Source organism: Trachemys scripta, chromosome 10, assembly GCF_013100865.1.
Source record: "Trachemys scripta elegans isolate TJP31775 chromosome 10, CAS_Tse_1.0, whole genome shotgun sequence".
Lineage (NCBI taxonomy): Eukaryota > Metazoa > Chordata > Testudines > Emydidae > Trachemys > Trachemys scripta.
In genome coordinates, this window is record NC_048307.1 from 51,503,192 (window position 1) to 51,525,391 (window position 22,200).

Below are 22,200 nucleotides of genomic sequence, written 5' to 3' on the forward strand. Positions count from 1 at the left end.
TGGCTCGGTGGGGCCGCGAGGTGGGGGAGGGGAGTGATATTCTCTTCTGTAACTTTCTTCCTGGTTTTCTTTTGTCTCCACTACCACCATTTTTAAAGTTGTCACTTCTCCTTGATTGTTTTGAGACACCTAATTGGGATATTGCTGTACTGGCAATAAAGAGAAGAAAGAGAGAGGGCAAAAGGAGAGAGAGTGGGGAAATGCAATCCAATCTGGTTCATATGTAGGTGAATCTAATAACACTGTGTGACACAGAAATTTTCATAAATTATATAATTATATAAAATCATATTTTTGTAATGAAATGAAATCCTCATAAATTAGAGAGAATTATGTATAGTTTGTTTTTTTTAAGATTTAAAAAACAAAGTTCCTAAATCAAGGCAGACGGGTTGCTATCTTGAAAGCCCAGAAATCTGTTGGTTTGGAATGCTTAAATAGTACAGAGATAGCTGCTGACGTAAGAACCTAGCAAAAAGTGGAGTTGGGGAATGAAGTGTGTTAGTCAGTTTTACTTACAGTGGTAGATAAATGAAAGAAATAACTAGTTAAACAACTTTGCCACTGGACTTGTCCAAGAATTGGGAGCCTAAACAAGGTCTCTATCAGAGCACCTCACCCTCCCTGATTGAACTAACCTCGTTATCTCCATACTGATTTATACCTGCCTCTGGAGATTTCCATTACTTGCATCTGAAGAAGTGAGGTTCTTACCCACGAAAGCTTATGCTCCCAATACTTCTGTTAGTCTCAAAGGTGCTACAGGACCCTCTGTTGCTTTTTAAGGTCTATAGGATTTCACACAAAGGTGGAGGGCACAGGGAACAGAAGTGTTCCCTTTTGATTGCTTATCAGTCACTTGTGCTTAGAAAAACTTGGGTCCTGAAGGTAATTAATTGTACTGTGCTCAAAAATGAACTATCCTTGGAGATCACAAAAGGAATGGCCTATTCTGGATCAGAGCCATCATGCTCTTGGCCAACACCAGGTGATTAAGGAGACAATACAAGAAACCTCATGGCTGAATTAGAATTTCAGACTGAGTGTGACCTAACTTAATAAAATAATTATAAAATGTTTTTGCTGTTTTTGAACGTTAATTCTCAGACTTCAGCAGATTCACAAAACTTAAGGAAAAGTTAATATCTATGCCCTCACTGTAGTTTCCTTCACCTTGCAAAGTCTGAGAAGCTGTCAAAGTTCTATGATGTCCTAAGCAGTTACTGTTTCCACATTTAGAAGTTTCAACAAGCAAGTGATGTTAGATTAAGGCAATCTGACTTGAAAAAGAAAAGTCAAGTCTGATATTATGTGCACTTAATGTAACTTTGGTTTTCATCGCTCCCCTTGACTGTGCAAACAGGAAGACCAGAAATGCAGCTAAATGTCCTTTGATCATGTTGTTATGGTTTTCATGCAACGGAAAAGTAAGACAGACACATTAGTATTTTTATTTTATTTTTCAAACTACACAGCCCAACCAATTACTTTTTCGGAAGCTGTGAATATGCCACACTTGCTGTTACATTCCTGAAAGCTCCTTCACTTAGAATGCTTTATAGTACAGCCCTAGGGGAATTTTTCCTCAAACAGTTCACTCCTTAATTGTGTTTTTTTTTCTGATTCAGTGGCCATCCCAGCTTCTTCACAAAAGGCAAAAATGAAATTCAGTTCTCTCTGTTACCAGAAAAGAGAGACGATTGTCACTTTATACAACAAAATATAATCAGTGTATTTTTTTTCCATAGCTTTTGGCAAATAAACTTCTAAGGCTCCAAACCTACAAGATGCTCTATGTGGGCTGATCCCTGCAAGCGCATGGTGCTCCATTGACTTCAGTGGGGCTCTCTGCAGGCACAAAGGTTCTCCTGTGCCAAAGCAGCTTGCAGGAGTGGGCCTTAGTATATCACAAAATACCTTGAAAAGCTGCACAGTCATTTCACTTTAGATGCTAGATACTTTTGGAAAGCTCACTAAATAACTTGGAAATCAAAGGAAAATATCCTGCTTCAATTTGAAATTTCTTAGCCTAATTTCTCAACTAAGACCTACAATGACTATAACTTGGAAGGGATTGGTGAGAAATATTGATTTTACCTTTTTTCTGTTAATTTATTTTGTGAGTTTGCTGCCAAACTATGTGTAATCATTGTCACAGTTTCCCCTATATAGTCAATTCGTTTTTTCTGATTATTTATGTGAAACACACAGCAAAAAGGGGGAGAATTTTTTTAAGTAACTTGTGATCATACATCCATAAATATTGGCGTGGGGTCTCGGGCATGCACAGCCCTTAGAATTACTTTTCACTCATTTTTAAAATTATGGTAAATTTCAAGTTGGCAGTGTTGTACATAAAACATTAGCTTTAAGAAATGTTAACTCCTTTAATTCTGTTACAGAAGGCTATTTAAATCATGCACAGGATTTCCTTTGTGTATAATGTGTAGGGAGGTCTTTATTTTCAACTCTGCCTTTAAAGGAGGCTGTGCGGATTAGGAACCACAGCAATGGCCTTGGAACCAACAGATTCCCAATACTTTAATTTGGCCAAGCCACTGACAGAATGGCTTCCAGCAAATCAGTTTGCTTCCTTTTGCCTTAATTTGTCCACTTATTTAGCTGAATAGAAGTACTGACGCCCAATACATGCCTCCTGTTCGAGCTACCCTAATAATTTTAAATGTATTTAGCAAATTGGTTAATGTAGCCTATTATCAGTCCATTATTCCTTGATGAACAAAAAGTAAGGTAGTTTTATTTTAAAACTTAGTTTTAATACATTTGATTTGTGTTTTAATGGGCTTGTTTTCAAAACTGTCTCTTTTTATTTTTAGATTGGTAGCAATTGCACTTCTCTACTTGGAACAGGAAGATGCTTTTTGGTGTCTGGTTACAATAGTGGAAGTTTTCATGCCTCGTGATTATTATACTAAAACTCTGCTAGGCTCTCAGGTATGCATTATGCCAAAATAAAACAGTCTTGAAAACTGCTGCTGAAATATGGTTTCAATCTAATCCTGACTTTGAAAGCTACTTCTTAGAAGTTGGGTAAAATGGAGGTAATAATGCTTGCCTCCAACAATGGGGCTATTGTGAGAATAGATTGGTTAGTATATGTAAGTGCCTTGTACAATGGGGACCCAGACCTGCCTGAGACTTCTAAGTACTACTACAGTATAAATGTCTAATAAAAAGTGGTGTGCTTTGAAACACGTACAGAGCTATGTAAGTGCTTAGCAGCAGTAATAGCATGTCTGTCATCTTTAGGTTGACCAGCGAGTGTTCAAGGATCTAATGAGTGAGAAACTGCCACGATTGCATGCTCACTTTGAACAATACAAACTTGACTACTCACTCATAACTTTCAACTGGTTTCTGGTGGTATTTGTGGACAGCGTGGTCAGTGACATCCTCTTTAAAATATGGGACTCTTTCCTATATGAGGGATCAAAGGTGAGTTGTATGAGCTAGATGTTTTTCAGTTCGTATCAGATGTTGTAACAAGACACTGTGGTGTTGAGAAATTCAAGGTGGGGGATGGTTGTATTTCACAAGAGTATGTTAGTTCTAAGAGCTGGTCAAAAAATGGAGTGAGGAGGAAATTTACAAAACAGCTTTTCCAGCCAACAAATTCTTCCATTTTAAGTCGAAATTTTGGGACTTGGAAATTTTCCACAACTTTCAATAAGCAGAATAAAACCAAGTATTTAGATGGTTCCTTTTCATAACACTTTAAATGCATCAAAGTCCTTTTTGAGAAATAAGCAGATATCTAACCAGTATTTTGTGGGTTACAAATATTCTAAAATAGAGGTGTAGGAAAGTGCAAGACTTGGCTGAGAATAGGGAGGTGGCATTTGTTTTCCTGTCACCCTACAGCAATTTTTTAAAATTTATTTCTGCAGACACCCATCTAGTGCTCAGGGCACGTAACCCATTAATTAAAAATTGCAGCATTAAAAAGAGACAAACAGCTGCCTATAAATGTACCTCAGCAGAAACTCACATATGAAATTGTAGCTGAATAAAACTGACAGTTTTATTTAAAAGGTTTTATTTTTCTCAGACACTTAGATACAACAGGAACACAGTACTTAAGCAAATAGGGGAAGGGGGAAGAAAGAGAGATGGGGGGGATAGGCAAGAGTAGTAAGTTCACTACCATAACTTTCTCTTAAGTGAACATTCCAGTTGACGGTGTGTGTGTGTGTGTGTGTGTGTGTGTGTGTGTGTGTGTGTGTGTGTAAAATAACTTTCAAAAGATCACAATACTGTGATAAGATATACCTGTACAGAGTTGCAAAGTGCTAGGCCTGCTGAACCCATTCCATCATAGAGAGAGTGTCTAGACTGTTGTAACTCCTACCAGTGACTGACTGAGCAGCTGTTGGCAAAAGTTGAATTGGCTTGCAGTTCCCTATAACATATATTCCCAAGAGTTCAAATACCCCACAGACAAGATTATGAGGTCCCAGGCACTGAAAAGCCAATTACTTTTTTTAAATATGATGCAGAATATTTTTTTTATTTCAACTCTGAAACAGCTTTGGTTGTTTATTAGGCCATATTGTCTTTGCTTTACAGATTAGTTTTTGTAAGGAGCTCAGAAGCCTTTGGGCATTAGTTTTGATGGTGCTCAAATTATTATTGAACCTGGGAAAAAATGTTTGAACATCACAAACGGAGCTGTTTCCCCTACAGAAAGCTGCCATTATGCTAAACTGCACACACTAATGCAGGAAGACCACAATATTTCTAAAAATCTGTTTTATTATAAAAGTGTATTCAGAATGTAATGTGTGTGTATATATAAATCTTTTTTGAATATCCAGGTCATTTTCCGTTTTGCCCTGGCTCTTTTTAAATACAAAGAAGAGGAGATCTTAAAACTGCAAGATTCAATGTCCATATTCAAGTACCTCCGATATTTTACTCGCACCATTCTTGATGCTAGGTAAGTACTTTAAAAACCTATTTAATATCAACAATATTTTGTGTTGGGGCACAAATGAGACATTTCACCTAGATGAATGACATCTGTTCAGAAGAATATCTAGTGAGATTTCTAGTCACTGGTTTAATTTTTGTCTATCCTCTTCCTTAAAATGTGTATGTGAAAGACTCCCCCATTCAGAATACAAAAGCAAAAAAAGAGCTGCTGATAAAATGATAAAAGCATCATCTTCTAAGCAATTTGGCAATTTAACCCCATATTACTATATTTACTATGTAGTGTTGCCATTTACTCTTATTGATATTTGTATTGCAGTAGCACTTAGAGCCCCATTGTGCTAGGTGCTATAGAAACATACATAAAGATAGTCCCTGTCCTTACTTTATGCTTAGATTATAAGTTGTTAAGAGATATGGACATGTCCTATTGAATCAAGATTATCTTGTGTACTACTAATACATGTACATAGGCAAGCATTGGGTTGTCAGAAAATTTTATATTCTGACATGTGTGTGTTTGAGATGATGGGAACTAGACAGTGCTATAAGTGCTATTCTGTCCTTAATTCTTCTTTGCATAGGTAGTGCAGTTTATGTGCACTGTATTCAGCATAAACTAGCACCTAATGTTCTTAAATATTTGATACAGGGAGGGTGGTAAGTTAAATAACATCAAACAAAAATTATTTTTCATAAAATAGCAGTTTGTTTGGATTAGAATTTGCCACAACAGTAATACACTTGAAACTTTTTAAACATTCTTGGCTGTTCTCTGATAACAGCTAAACTGAGGGGGCGGGTGGGGTATTATTTGCTATAATAAATTGCATGTGAATTAGGGTTTAAAATCTGATTCCTGTTCAGAGCTCCCTGTATGGTTTGGGAGTTCTGAATGGAAGAAAAGACTAACTTGTCTGTATAGTCTCACCCAGTGCTTAAAGATGAATGTGAAGGGCTGACCCAGTGAAAATCTTCTGCACTTCCACATAAGAGAGGGAAGTTTGACTTTGGCTCCCCAGAATAAAGTGGCTCTGAGGGGATGGTACACAATGTTTTGTGTGCCTTAGCATTGACTCCCTCGCCCCACCCCTTTGATGATGATTTAAGGAATGATTGCAGAGAGTTGTGTTTAGTTCTTGGCCAAAGGAAAATGATGATCATGACTCCCAACCTACAAGTGGAGAAACGTTTGTGTGGGTTTGGGGAGGTGGGTGGAAATGTTTTTAAACACACAAAGCAACAGAAAGATAAATAGTGCTTACTAAATCTGAGCCTTTGGAGTATTCCAGGAATTTTTAACCTATAATCTCCTTTGAATTAAAATGACCTCCCACAACAACACTGCCAGAAACTGATGTGTGCAGACTGAATTGTTGTCTCTCCCTAATTTCAACAGTGGTGCCTTTTTCTTTGAGATAATGTCAATCTTGAGGCTTACAAGACTTGTGAAGCTGGACCTTCTTTTTTTATAAATGTGTCTAACACCTAGTGATGGAATTCAATATTGATTTTTAAAATTTGGGTTACTGCAGCTCCCACAGAAACCCTTTTGGATTACCGAGGCATGTTTACTAAACCAGGTTGGCTTAAGTCTGTAAAATTTGGGTCCCCAACTATTTACTTTTTTAAAATGATAGGCACATGTCATGTACAAAAGCTTCGTAATACATACAAACTGCGTTCTATTTTTTAAATCCCATTCTGTATTTGACTTTTAAATTGACACTTGTATGAAAATATTTTATAGTAGTATAGTGCCACCTCGTGGATTTAAGCTGAATTGATTAATTTAAAAATCAATCTTTGTAAAGTAGGCTATATGATTCATGCCCTTCTAGCCTCTCAAGTTCACCATTTTACAAACAATTTACTTATAAAAAATATTTTTGAACTTGTAAAACTAAGTGATAAAAAAAATGTTTAAAATGACTGTTACAGATATGAGTCCAGTCTTGTGGAAAAACACACATCATCCTATTCATAGTACAGGAAAGATAGACATTCAGTTATGTGATTCCTAGACATTTTCCAGAGGCTGGAATAATTAATTGGCACTAACACATTTCTGAAGTTTAAGCTGCCTAATTGGAAAAGTCCCGACTAATATGTGCATTGGTGCAACTTCAGAATAATGTACAGGGAAATAAGAATTGTACACCTCTACCCTGATATAACGCGACCCGATATAACATGAATTCAGTTATAACGCGGTAAAGCAGCACTCCTGGGGGGGCGGCAGGGCTGCACGCTCCGGTGGATCAAAGCAAGTTCGATATAACGCGGTTTCACCTATAACACGGTAAGATTTTTTGGCTCCTGAGGACAGCGTTTTGTCAGGGTAGAAGTGTATATCTAATTGTCTCATTATGATAAAAATTGTACCTCAGATGACCTGTTTTAGAGTATATATTTAGTGAGAGGTTATTGATGTTTGTGTGCATAGAAACAAGGAAATTATTGTTTTAACCTGTAAGACCTCTGAGTCTTATACAATATGAATGTAGGAAAATCCCAGCCTTTCAATCTGTAAACTGCAGACCATCTTAAGAGAAGCTAACAAATTGATCCCAATTGTTATTGAAATTAATCAGGTGCTTGAATGAGCTATTAAGGGGAAAAAGAGAACTTCAGATATAATAATTAAAGATCTGTTTTATCACAGTTGCAGATCAGCAGTATTGCTTATTCTCCTACAAGGATAGGCTAAATAGAATTATAGTGTGGTTTTTTTTTTTTTTTTTTTTTTTTAATAAGGAAACTGATGCAGTACTTTCTGGAGCCATGAAATGCAGAATGCAACTACTGTTGTAGCCCATTTATTTTGAAAGTGCAGTGCATTTGGACTTGTACAGTAACCTGATGTCAGATTTCTCAAGGCAATAGTATTGAATTAATTTCAGCAAAACTAAAGCAGAAGATCTGAAAGAAGGAATATTTAGGAAGTAAATATTCAGTAACCACCCTGGTTGATGAAACTCTTGTTAATCAAAGCTTGGTTACACCTGCTCACAATGTTTCAATGTCCATAAAACCATAGTACAGTATAGACTTGGCAGCTGCTTCTGTGGTCTGGCCAGCATTTAAGGGGACATTCTGAAACTAAAGTGGTCATTTTAAAACTGCTTCTTTTCCAAAGCTACCTTGAAATGTCAACATTTCATCTAAGATACACCAGGTACATGGGGAGGGCTATGCCAGAGATTCATTTCACATCACGTATAAAGTACTAAAGTGAATGAAGCTTAAAACTGCCATTAAAAGCCATAGATCCAGTGGTGATCATCTAATGCTAGGTAATCTTTCAGGAAACTGATCAACATTGCTTTTGGAGATCTGAATCCTTTCCCGCTGCGTCAGATCAGGAACCGGAGGACCTACCACCTGGAGAAAGTGCGCTTGGAGCTAACTGAACTTGAAGCCATTCGTGAGGACTTCCTGCGTGAACGGGAGACCAGCCTAGACAAAAGGGACCTTATCAGTGATGATGAAGAAGATAGTTGAGAGAAATCATTGACTTACACTCTCTTTTGGAATCGTGACCAAAGCTTATTGAGTGGGTTAACTTCAAATATACTTCTATTTTATTAATCCTTTAAAACTGAATGTTAAATAGTGGCATTTGGAAATATGCAGGACAGATTTCCAAACCTCAGCACTTTCTTTCAAAAATATTGTTTTGTATCGGAGGCCAAACAGTTCTGTTTACATCTGTGTTCATGCAACTGTATAGAGCACTTAAAAATTAATATCTCTTTCAATCAGTTAAACAGCTGAGCTACCAGTTGTTCTTCTGAAGTGCCTCATCACAGTGTCTGTATGTGAAGTAGTAGCATAGAAAAGTCCTTGCTCTTTTAATCTACCATTTTGTCTCATTTCTGAACTTGTATATTATACTGAACATAGTTATACATTTTTATAGCACAGCCCCACAACATGAAAAGACATCATTTTTCAGTTTCAGGCAGATGCACAAAACTGGCTTTCATAGTATTGTCATGAATAAATCAGCCATTATTTGTGTTACAGCTGAGAGGATATGGAATGGAACACAGCAAGAGCTTTCATGTTGCTCTGTTTCTTTAAAGGCAGCATGAAAATGGGATAGCTAAAAAGAATGTGTGTGTGTGTGTGTGTGTGTATACTTAAAATAGAAAACAAATAATCATTTAATCTTTCAGACTACTTTAATTACAGTGCAAAACATAACAGTTGTATTTATTTTGAACAGCTGTTTTATATTATCAGATTCCCCTTAATGCAGAGGAAAATGTCCACCAAGTTCTGTTATTTAATCTTTTTGTTTTTCTTCTGGCCACAACTTCTCAGAAAATGACAAGCAGCTCTTAAGGAGGATGGAGTTCACCACAGGAGTCCCACAAACATCTAGCAGATATTCTGTTGCTTATGTTGTAAAGTTTGTTTTTTATGAAGTCCTATTCTTCTCCCAGTTTGGGGTCTTAAACTAGGATGATGTTTGGATTTTAGAAAAGCACCCAAGGGAACAACTTTTTTCATGAATATAATCTATATATTGCAATGTTTACATTACAGTATTCTTAGAAAGGAAAACAAATGTTTAGCCATTCATCAGAGAAGCCTAAAGGCCACAGAGCCTGTGAAGAAGTTGGTTAAAATTCTTTTTTTGTGGAAATAAACCATATAACACACTTCCAGAAACATGCTGCTGTGAATGCTGTATGCATATGTATCCACGAGAGAGCTCAGGAAACAGACCATGTTATTCACTTACCATTGTCTCTGACATTGTTACTATGAAAAGCTTGTTGGATACCACTGTTATTTCACTTTGTGATGTATGCTGTTAGAGGACCTGATGGATTTTTCTTACTTTGTTCTCGTTCTGTTTAGATTTGTTTATAATCTTCTTTCCCAAGCTTTTCAATCATCAGAATGTCCGTTTGATCTAAACGTTACCTTTTTGAGAGCAACAGAAAACAAGAATTCAAACAAAAGTCATTAAATATCTCTCTCTCTCTCAAAGGTGTTTTCCTTTCCTTGGCAATAAAGCAGTGAGAATTGCAGTAGCAGTTTAAAGTGTCAGCTTTCAATAACCTTCCATTCAGCTGTTAGATGGTATATTTATTTAGAATTGGATAGGACTCTTCTATTTCAGTCCTATTCATGTAAAAAAGGTTAGAAGGTTGTGGGGAGGAGAGGGGTGGTGTTTCACAACTTTTTTTTTTTTCCTGTTGGCTTAACTGAAACTTGGTTAAAGATATTTTGCTTTTCAATAAACATTTCCTTTATAAAGAAATTGTCCAATGTTAAGCCTAAACAGAATAAGATCAACGCATATCATGTAACTTGAAAATCTTAGTTAGATGTATATTGAAAGACATGTTTGTTTGTTTAACTAGCAAAACATGTAAGTTCAAATATGCAACAAGCCCTTATGCTTATTAGAGAAACCTGGAATGAGCCATAGAATTATTTCAGTTGTGTTTTAAAACATTTCTAGCATGCATAGTACAAGCAGTAAATTTCTTACTTGCACCTCTTACCTTATACTTGAATTTACTAGGCAAGTTTTTCATATTATTGCATGTTCTGTATTCCTGTTACTTACTACTACAATGAGTATTTGAATATACAAATCAGACCAACTTTTTAAATGTTCTGATTGTTTGCTGTCAGTGTCTTGGAGGAGCTGGTCTCTAACCAGATCTGTGTCTCTTCTTTTAAAAAGAAAATTGTTTTCAAGCGTTAAATGAAATCCGTCCATTTTTGTAAACTTGTTTAAGTTCTTCCTTAGTATAGCAACATTGAAAATACTAGGTTGGAACATTTTGCTAGCCTACCATTTGTGGAGATCTTGCTATTTTGAGCCTTAATTACAGACCAGTTTAGTGACGTTATAAACGTTTTCAAACTGAATGCACAAAAGCCCTCAGGTGATGAAGACTTTTGAACCGCTGTTCAGGACGTTCCCCATAGCTGACAAGTGTATGGAGGAGTAGAGTTGACTTGCAATGTTGGAGGCCCATTCCTTGTAAGAAATGATGTTGCTGATGGTTAAATTTAATTTCTTGTGTTCCTGCGGTTCGTATTAAATGTTATTACGGGAGTGTAAAATTGAATGACTGTTTACTGTTTTGAACTGCAAGTATGTAAAATCTGATACACAGATACCATTTGTTCAAATTGTTTTGTTGGGCACCATATGTGAAATTAGTTGATGGCTTCAGTCACGTTCCCCGTAGCCTGGTGCTTACATCTCGGTTGGCATCCTTGCTGCTGTCTTGGGCAGAAGGGCTAAACATTTAAATGGGCAATAAAGACTGAACTGCACTCTTATCCCTAGAAATCCCTATAGAACAGGAGTGAGGTGCAAATAGTAGGAGGCAGTGGGAGGGGAAGCTTGCTTTGCTATTGTCCATCCTGCTCTGTGGGCAAATAAAGGATTTTGAGTGCTGCTTAATCTGGCAGCTTTCAAGAGCACTAATGTTCACCTTTTTAAATGAACATGCAAGGTTACACACATTCAGTATCTTCACCAGGTGACACCAGACAAATACAGAGCAACCTGCAAAACTGGAATGTGTCAACAAATAATGTTAACATTTAGGGCCAACTTTCAAAACAATGCATGAGGATTTAAGTGTGCATCCCTGCCATTGTTTTGGAAATGAACCCCTTAATGAAAATAATACAGATCAGCTTAAAATTGGTGACCAAACGTCTTTTTGTATGTTTAACATCTTGTTTAGTGCTTTCATATCTCTTCACTACAACACTTTTACAGACTTTAAAAAATAAATAATTTCAAGGTTATGTACATATGTGCAAAATATTTGTTATGCATGGCTCACAGTTTATGTGACCAAACCACTAAACTAAAATCCTGCAGACTATTCTTCCCTCACCTATTATGCATGATTCAAAATACAAAGTATCTTTCCAATTACTTATAAAAAATGTTATCTTCTATTACATTATACAGAGAAATATGGTGCACTATACATCTTAGCTATTATTAATACTGCACAGTATTCCAGTTCCACCTATGCCTACAGTATTATAATCCATTATTATTGGATAGTTTCTTTTACCAGTTAAAAGTATATATGTAGTTAAGTAGACAGAATTTGCTTTTTCATTGTTCTTCTGTAGATGTACAGGTATGTACACATGGTAGGGTGTCTGAGCAATAAGAATAGGATTTTGTGGTTTGAAAAAGCTAGAGTAAGAGCATTCTTTAATTTGACATTTAAGTCATGTTCACATCCATGCTAGTTTGTTCTGTTAAACTATTGAGAAATGAAACTCGTCACTTTTCCACTCTGGAGCTATATACAGATGTTTAAATAAAACTTAAGTACCATATTTCATAAACAAAATCAATGGTGTATGGTATAATAAATCACTTTCAATTGCAAAACTTAACTGATCTTGTTTTGCTAAAGATTGTTGTAAGATTGAAAGAAAAATAAACCATTTTATTACTTTGCATTATAATTTGGCTTGAGTTATTTTTAACAGACGTACGTGCTGGAGCCATTAAAACATCTAGAAGAGGAATACATTTTGACACTAGTTCCTTTAAAAGTCAGATCACCAATTTTGAGTTTTAGTGGAATGCTCTTGTCTAGGGATGGAGCAAGTATTGTCTGATTGCAATTGTTCTGGAATGAAGGAAAAGAAAGCAAACCGAACAAGGGAATGAGAGTGAGAATCATATTACAGGAATTCTCTTTAATGAAATTTCTTTTGGCTGAATTAATCAAAACAACTGGCATTATATGCAATTTTGAAGGCTGTCCACCTATCCCAGAAGTACAGGAGGCACTTGATATGGCTTAATTAGGCCACAACTTTATTCTTAACTGTCTGGGAGTACCCAGCAGATAAGTGTACAGTGAAAGTAATTCCATTATTGTCCACGGAGTGAGGGATTCCGTCAGCCCTCTCCTTAACCTGTCCTGGACCCCTGCCAACCTGCTGCTGGGACCTCACCATCCCCTCCCTTGAATGAGAGTTGGGGGGAGTTATAAAGGAGGAGGGGTTGGCTTCCTGCCGTGCCAGTCATAGGAGTCCCAAACCCCTCATTTCTGTTCCTTTAATGAATACTTCCTTTAAATCCTTTATCAATCCATTTTATCTGAGCGCTGTATCCCTTCCCTATGCAGTACCTGCACAGGACATCTGCCCCACCTTTACATAATAGGTTGTGATGTCACAACCCATCTCCCATTTAATGGTTGCTCCAACTAAGCTCCCCTGAATACTCTCTAGGGAAGGTGACATAACCCCCGCTTTTCCTTGGCCAATCTGGCGGTGAGGGAAAAATTCCTTCCCAGCCTCCTTGAGAAAGGAGCAACTAGTGTAATGCCCATAGCACATCATGACAACCTGGTATTTCACCACTTCCATGGGTGGGATGGTGGATGCTGTTCTGGCTGGCCCAGGTAAAAGAGGGCTTTTCCTACCCAGCATGGACCTATATCGTACCCCCTCTCTTCCAGTCACCTGGTGGGGAGGGATGCTGACCTGCTCTGTGGCTGCTGTAAAAATCACTCCATGCCTCTCTAACCCTTTAAAGAGGTACACACCTTCCTCTGATAAGTCCAACAACGACCTCCCCTGCTTAATGTGCAGTACGGTTCTATATCTAGAATATTACACACAAGCTTTGCACTTCTAGCACATAATGGTTTGGTTTTTGTATTTACTAATTCAGCAAAGCACTTAAGCATGTGCTATGCTTTAAACATCTGTTTAAAACTCCTTGCTGAATCAGGGCCTTAGCCAGTGGCCTGCGCTTTCTAGGGGTAAATTCATGCACACTTCCCCCCCACCCCCCCCCAAAAAAAGTCTTGTAATGGGTGAGATTCTTAACATGAAACTTTTTATTTAAGGTAGGTGCCTTATTTAAGATAGTACCATCTTGTTCATTTTTCCTAGCTGTGCGAGGTCACTATCTAATTTTTCTCTGTCTCTTCTGATTATGGTTGGAATTCAAATGATATATAACACTAGATGTCTCCATCAAGTTGTGAGTTTGGTTCACAATAAATAAAAGCCACTCTTGAGCCCTAGGTGCAGACTCCATGGGTGCTCCGGGCTGGAGCACCCATGGGGAAAAAATTGGTGGGTGCTCTGCTCCCACCAGTAGCTCCCTGCCCCGCCCTCTCGCCCCAGCTCACCTCTGCCTTCGCTCTGCCTCCTCCTCTGAGTGCACTCCCATGTCCTGCTTCTCCCCCCTCCCTCCCAGCACTTGCGCTGCGAAACAGCTGTTTTGCGCAGCAAGCCTGGGAAGGAGGAGGGAGAACACAGCGCACTTGGGGGAGGAGGCGGGGCCGGGGCGGGGATTTGGGGAGGGGTCCAATAGGGGCACAGAGGGGCGGAGTTAGGACAGGGATGTTGGGGCAGGGGTGGAGTCAGGGCAGGGCGGGGCTGGGGGGGCGCGAGCACCCACCGGCGCAGAAAAAAATTGGCGCCTGTGTCTTGAGCTCTTCTTTTTTCAGTGAAAGAACAGAGAGGGGACAGAATGACTTTTGTGGCATTCAGTCATATTGTTTTTCTCAACTTGTCAGTCATACACAATCAACATTCAACTCTGATTTTGGCTTTAAATGGCATTTTATAAATTGTGCAGTGTCTGACCATCCATTCCTGATCATAGGAACATGACCTTTTCTAACAGTAGTGCCTCTGCACCCTTTTAAAAATAACACACATACATAAAATGGTAATCGACCTTCCTAAATCAGCATTGGCTAATTAATAAGCTCACACTTATTGAGTTTTGCTGTGCAAACTTCTTGCCTTAAGAACTGAGGATGTGGGGAAGGGTTCTGACAGCCAAGAAGGTGACAAACCTCAATGCAACACTAAAGTCTGAAGCCTAGATAGACTTCAAACATTCAATGTGATGTGATTATCATTCACATGCACCTGTACGCATAATAGGTACTAGTCATTCAAAGGCATGTTTATATTGTAGACTGAATATGTATTTTCATGCCTGAGCATGCATGTACTAGTACAATACGTTCAATGTTTAAGACACGTGAGTGTCTTCTGTCCTTGACCAACTTTCAAGGCTTTTAGCTTCCTCCCCAAATTATGTTTTGGAGCTAGTTTACAGTTACACTGATGGGAGGCTTTAAAGCTGCATAAACATCTTAAACCAATCTACAGCCTTAAATTAGTTTTATAAACTTAAATCTATAAGACCTGCAAAGTATGTGTGTGAGGAGGGTTTTTGCCCAAACAGCTATTTTTTTCTGTTGACCTGTCTGCAGTAAGCATGGTTAGACCTCTCTCTCTCTCTTTTCACTTTCCCTTAAGTTTAAAATGGCTACAGGGCTTTTGCTCAAGCTTCCCAGAAAAATTCATCTTCAGGCAGAGTCTGAGTTTGAAAAACATCTACCTGAAGTTGGAACTGTTTTGCAACCAACAGCTATAAGGGATGTGATTCATCCAGGGGGCAGAAGGGAAAGAAGAGAATTTTATTCTGCAGTAATCTAATTTTCCTTGAATAATGCAGCCATTCTGTGTTTCTTACACTGATTGTAAGGTAAGCTAGTTTGGAACTGAAAAATTCAGTTTTTAAAGTCTGGTTTTTGTGCATGATGCAGTGGGGTATGGAAAAGTTTCTATAGAAGAACAAACATGCAAATTTGGATTTGAACTTGGAAGATCCAAACTGCAATGTGTATGTTAGAGCAGATTTTTCAAAAATATTGAGGTGTCTGTGGGATTTTCAACATCCCTAAGCAGGTCAGGCACCTAACTACTACCATAATCTCAATGGGAGTTAAGAACCTAACCTGTGTAGGGGGCTTTGAAAATCCCATAGACACCTAAATACCTTTGAAAATCTGACCCTAACTCTCATTGAAATGTGCGCTAGTTAGCTGCCTAATCTACTTAAGTGGTTTTGAAAATACTACTAGTTTCCTAAATAAGTTTGGAAAATCTGTCCCTAAGCCCCCTTTAAAAAAAATAATTAGTAGTCTAAGTCTCATTGATTTTTAATGAGATTTAAATTCTGAAACGCCTATGTCACTTTTGAAAATTGGACTTAGGAGCCTAAAGTCACTCAGCAGTTTTGAAAATGTTACCCTTTGCTAGTGCTGTTCCCTTCAACAGTGTTATGCAACCAGTTAGCTGTATGCCTAGCATGATCACTTTATTTCATAGTGACATAATAGCACATATCACTGGTAGTTGATAGGACATTAGCTTTGTCAGAGCACAGCAGGCTCTTAAGGTGTGGGATCTCATTCAACTGGGAAATCTATGCTAATCACAAAACAGGGCAAAGGATAAAGAAGAGCATCTGAGACAGAAGATGGCTGCAGGTGGCCTAAGGACTTTCTATCTTGTGTGCTGAAGATGGTAATCTGAAGGGATAAGGAATAACCAGCTCTGGCATTCAGATGCATCAGTAAAGTATACAGAGGTGATGTCCTGACTCAGGACAAACATTTTTCTGAATTTTTTTTTTTTTTTTTGGTTTAGTTGAAAAGCCATTTTTAAAAATTAAAAAAAAAATTAATATTTGTATTGCAGTAGCACCTCTGAGCCCCTGTGTTGGGCTAGGATCGCATTGTGCTAGGCATTATACAGACAAATTTTTTATATGAAAAAATTTTGACTGGCTTTACAGCTTGGTTTAAAAGAGTTGGAAAGAAGAGGAAGTAAAACAGCCAGGAAAAACCCTCTACCAAAAGAACTTACAAGAAGAGTGGACACAGATGAGCATTAGTGTCATGAGAGCTAATGAATGCAGCATTAGAATTTTGGGGATGTTACATTAGGAAAGTCTGGAGGATACAACCTGTGTTCTGAAAACATCCCGGGTTAGTGTGTTACTGAATTTTCATGTTGAAAAGTTGAGTCTTTTTAGATTTAATAGGCAGCCAGAGTTGTCATTAAAGCACTGCAATTCTTAAACAATAAGGAGCCATGTAGGCCAGTTCAGTTAAAAAACAAAACTGCAGTTTGATGCTCATGTTTACTTATGCAAATACTTTGCCTTGAAGCTCTTATCATGAACATGTCTAACAAATGGGCAACGCAAATATGATTTTCACTAGTATTTGAGCATATGTGAGAAATAATTGTATCCTTAATAGAAATTATTTTTATATGATCTTATCCATATGCCCACTGTTGTTATGCACTTTTGTCTAAAAATTGTAGGTAACCCAGACCTCTGGAGTGGCACAAACCATCCATAGTTAGCCTGAGGATCTGCCCCAGTGTCTTGGGTGAAAGGGAAGAGTCACTTCTAACTGGAGAAGAGCAGAAGACACTGTGAAGTCCACTGGGGACCTCGTTATACCAATCTCATTTACCAGGATTTCACCCCTAGGGTGGGATTTTCTAATCTAAAGCATTTAGCATTGTTCTAACTCTGCTCCCACTTGACTTCAGTGCTTTAGAAAATCCCACCCCTTAAGGTTGGGTGGGCTATCAAACTAGACTTTCAATAAAAAAATAAAAGACTAAAACAATTGTGTGATCATATTAATTATAGTGAAGTCTCCAGTACCGGAAGTCTTTATTTCATTCAGATAGTACAAACAAAGGGCATAATGGACCTTGAATACTTTTCCCAGGGAAGCAGAGAGACTAAAGGTTAAAGAAAATCCAAAGGCAAGCTACCAAATTGGCATTTCATCATCATAGGAAGGAGCTATATTTCTGAAAAAATATACCCATTGATTGCAGCGTGGCTGCTAGCATCTCCTCCTTTAAATGTTGCCCATTCCTATTTTAAGACACTGGTTTTAGTTGCTTATAACTTTATCAGTCTCTAAACTGTTTGGGCTGAAATTTTCCATGCTGGGTGTCTGCCTCAGGCTGATGTGTTTTTTAATCATTTCAGCCAAAAGGGTTCAGGTTCAGCCATTTCTGAGACTAGGGAAAAATTCATTGTTTTGCCCATATTAAAAATGTCTGGTGATCTATTTTTTTAAAAACTCTAGCACACCCCACCCCCCCCCCTGCTTTGGTGCAGCAGGGACTTGAAATTTGGCTGTGGAGAAAGAGGGCCTCCGAGATGTGCCTTTTGTTGTTTTAGCGAAAATCTGCCCAAATTTGGCCTAGTTATAAGCCTCAATAGAGATTTGCTAGAGCTTTGCAACTTAATTCCCTAAGGCTGGGTCTACACTACCCGCCTGAATCGGTGGGTAGAAATTGACCTCCCAGGGATTGATTTATCGCGTCCCATCGGGACGCGACAATCGATCCCCGAATCGACGCTCTTACTCCACCAGCGGAGGTGGGAGTAAGCGCCGTCGACGGGAAGCCGCAGAGGTCGATTTTGCCGCCGTCCCTACAGCGGGGTAAGTCGGCTGCGATACGTCGAATTCAGCTACGCTGTTCGCGTAGCTGAATTTGCGTATCTTATAGATTCATAGATTATAGGACTGGAAGGGACCTCGAGAGGTCATCGAGTCCAGTCCCCTGCCCGCATGGCAGGACCAAATACTGTCTAGACCATCCCTGATAGACATTTATCTAACCTACTCTTAAATATCTCCAGAGATGGAGATTCCACAACCTCCCTAGGCAATTTATTCCAGTGTTTAACCACCCTGACAGTTAGGAACTTTTTCCTAATGTCCAACCTAGACCTCCCTTGCTGCAGTTTAAACCCATTGTTTCTGGTTCTATCCTTAGAGGCTAAGGTGAACAAGTTCTCTCCCTCCTCCTTATGACACCCTTTTAGATACCTGAAAACTGCTATCATGTCCCCTCTCAGTCTTCTCTTTTCCAAACTAAACAAACCCAGTTCTTTCAGCCTTCCTTCATAGGTCATGTTCTCAAGACCTTTAATCATTCTTGTTGCTCTTCTTTGGACCCTTTCCAATTTCTCGACATCTTTTTTAAAATGCAGCGCGCAGAACTGGACACAATACTCCAGCTGAGGCCTAACCAGAGCAGAGTAGAGCGGAAGAATGACTTCTCGTGTCTTGCTCACAACACACCTGTTAATGCATCCCAGAATCATGTTTGCTTTTTTTGCAACAGCATCACACTGTTGACTCATATTTAGCTTGTGGTCCACTATAACCCCTAGATCCCTTTCTGCCGTACTCCTTCCTAGACAGTCTTTTCCCATTCTGTATGTGTGAAATTGATTTTTCCTTCCTAAGTGGAGCACTTTGCATTTGTCTTTGTTAAACTTCATCCTGTTTACCTCAGCCCATTTCTCCAATTTGTCTTAAATCGACCCCCCCCGTAGTGTAGATGTAGCCTAAGATTCTATCCACATTGATATGGTATGCATCCGAAGAAGTGGGCTGTAGTCCACGAAAGCTTATGCTCTAATAAATTTGTTAGTCTCTAAGGTGCCACAAGTACTCCTGTTCTTTATCCACATTGAGTATGCTCCAGACAAAGATGGGCTGAGCAGGACTTTCCCTGCAGGGACCTGTGGAAAAGATAGTATGTGGTCATGTAATTAAAGGGGCTGTATCATCATGCATATGTATAAGGGGACTAAAATAAGATTGCACAGGCAACCTTTGTTTTGGCATTTTGTAACTTTTGAATGCTTGACTTTGCAACCTTAATAATGTTTTAACACGGCTTTTGTGCGTGTGTGTGTATAATGTGTAACATCTGCAACATAATCTTTTATAACAGCTTCAAATATGAGAGAGGGAAATTACACTTGAAGCAATAAAGGCACTGTCAATATTCTGTAAGTGACACACTTTGTATAAGTACAGATGATGCTTTCTTGGTCAGTCCGTATCAAGTTTGAACTCTCCTTTAGGAATGTAGGATATGTGCTTCCTTTTCTGTCACTTCCGAAATGAGATGAGATAAGGGATGTGTGTGACAGAGTATGCCCAGTGAAGAGAAAGTAATGCTGACCTCCAAAGCTCAATGATTTATGGTACTGCGCAGTACCAGAAAAGTGCCTTCTCTTTTGAAATCCATTCAAATTGCACAGTTCTCTTTCCTGTCTTATTGTCTTGCATGCACATGACTACTCTCAGCAATTGCAACACGATCTCTGCAATTGGAGCACAATCTCTACAATTAAGTCTTTTTCACAGGATCCATAACTGCCATGAAACATTAGAGATTTGTTAGAATAATGTGTCATACAGAGGCATCTCTGGATCTTAAAGCAGTTTGCTAATATCTAAGGAAGTGGTCCCCAAACTTTTTACCTCATGCCCCCTCTTACCCCTGTCTGCACCCCCCTCCCCCAACTAGGAGTGAGACTATGGCTCTGGGAGGGGGGATGCAGACAGTGGTAGGGGGGCTGATGCTGGGGCCACAATTGTGGGTGGGAGTGGACCCTCGGCCTGCAACGGTGGCTGGGCAGCTGGGACCCTGTGTGCAGATCCCCGGGCAGCCCGGGCGCGGGGCTGGAGCCAGGAGCAGAGCTGGGCAGCAGTACCTTCCTGCCCCATGTGGGGGCTGGTCTGGGCCCCAGCTGGGCTCCCCTGAACATTACTCCATGCCCCCCTGAATTGAAAATCTCTGATCTAAGGGCTTTGAGAGCATCTGATGGGTTTATATAAATGATAGAAGGGCAATTTTTTCTATTGATGAAAGATCTAGATTGTTTTTTACAAACCCACTGGACCATAGGGACTGCATAGGATTCATTTCCAACAGGCTGTCAAAGATAAATTTAATTGAGATCTAAGGCTATGGTTGCACAGTGTTCTTTTAAATTAAGATTAATACCATGTGCTTCACAGAAATGCACCTTTTGCAGTGGTCAGAATGGACTGAAATAGGAACAGAAGCTCTCACTGCAGCAGCCAGGGAAGGGGGGGTGTATACAAGCCCCAGAGAGGAGGGGAGCTCCTTATTCTAACCCCTAATCTTTTATAATTATTGCTTTGGATTAAAGTGTAGAGGTTAGAGGTGAAAAAGATCTGTTTAGAGCCAGTCCACCCCTGCTTGCAATGTAGGCTATAGGTGCCAACTTGATCAGGCCTTGGAGGTACACTCTTCAATGTAATAGAGTGGGTAGGGAAAGCTCACCCAGGTTTGAAAAGCCATTGCAATTTTAAGTGTCAGTACAAGGCATGTTATTTTGTCACCTTCCATTCCAGACATGTCCAAACAAAAGGCAAACGTTTTTCATGAGTGTCTTTATTCCTCTGGTAACTAACATGGCTTTTGACATAAGGGTGTTTCATGCTATCAGATGACAACCTCAGCACTGAGGTTTGAGAGAGAGCCTGTAGACTTTCCTTGTTAAAGAAATCTGGATTACTCCAGAGGCCTGTTGGAGGCTTTAGAATCCCTCCCATTTCCTCCCCCGCCATCTTTCCCCATTCCAACCTCATTTGATGCAGCCTCTTTCCTTTTGGATTGGGAGAACTGGGTGGAACTCACTCAAAGGCCATGAACACCACTCCTTAATCAGCTTAAAGGAGTCACAATTGAATTCTGCTGACTTGGAGGAAGGAGAGAGGCTGGGACTGGGAATGAAGCCAAATCTTTCGAACTGCAATGCAGAGCACTGCCTCAAGTCTGGCTCCAGTTCAATAACGTGACAGAGTGAAATGATTTTCAAATGCATTACATCTGATCCTAGAAATTCTTGAAGGGGAATAAGCCCAATGCTTGGAGAGACAGAAGCCAGCATGCCCCATGCAAGTTTCTTTCTAAAACTGGTATGTATCCAATTGGAAATGAAGGCAAACTGGCATTGATGTTCAGTTCCCAGCTTGTTAATTACAAATAATGCATATGTATTATTAATGTTTTCTGGGATTGGATGTTAACCTACAATGCTTCTGGCTCTCGTGATTGCAGAGAAAAGCTTGAAAACATCAACCCTAAATGCTCAAAAACCAAAAAGCAAATAAAAAGAACCTAAAACGTATTATTTTTAAAATCTTGTGATTTTTAAACCAATCTCATGGTTTTGTGGCACTTCCTAGCTCATGATTTTTGAACACATGGAATCAGCAATACTGGAACTGGACACTTGTAAAACAGTCACACAAAAGGACTCTTTTTAAAAAGGGCGTGTGATGTCACTATTGCAGCTTCAGATTCACAAGTGATTTGGGCATATTCCTCAAGGGAGACTATATTAGCGTTCTGAGTGAGTTCATCACAAAACACTGCATTTTGAGCTAAAGTACTGTTCTGATGGGGTCAATGGTCATTTGTCTCTGTTCTTCCCTACAAGCATGGTTCCCACACTGAGCATTCCTTCCAGGGGGTTGTTTGTTCCTAGCAAACAGAGCAAATGCTATATGTATACCAATACATCCTGAACAA

At 39.1% G+C, this 22,200-nt stretch overlaps 1 protein-coding gene across 2 annotated transcripts in view; it reads left to right on the forward strand.

Annotated features, from left to right (window-relative positions):
• TBC1D2B (TBC1 domain family member 2B) overlaps positions 1–12,424 on the forward strand; it is a 62,903-nt gene extending 50,479 nt beyond the window's left edge. For both annotated transcript variants that reach the window (XM_034783015.1, XM_034783017.1), the window contains exons 10-13: positions 2,838–2,955; positions 3,271–3,456; positions 4,836–4,957; positions 8,262–12,424. In XM_034783015.1, the coding sequence (XP_034638906.1) occupies positions 2,838–2,955; positions 3,271–3,456; positions 4,836–4,957; positions 8,262–8,457 (622 nt within the window). In that variant the 3' untranslated portion in view covers positions 8,458–12,424. The remainder of the gene's footprint in view (positions 1–2,837; positions 2,956–3,270; positions 3,457–4,835; positions 4,958–8,261) is intronic.
• Positions 12,425–22,200: the final 9,776 nt, after the last annotated feature.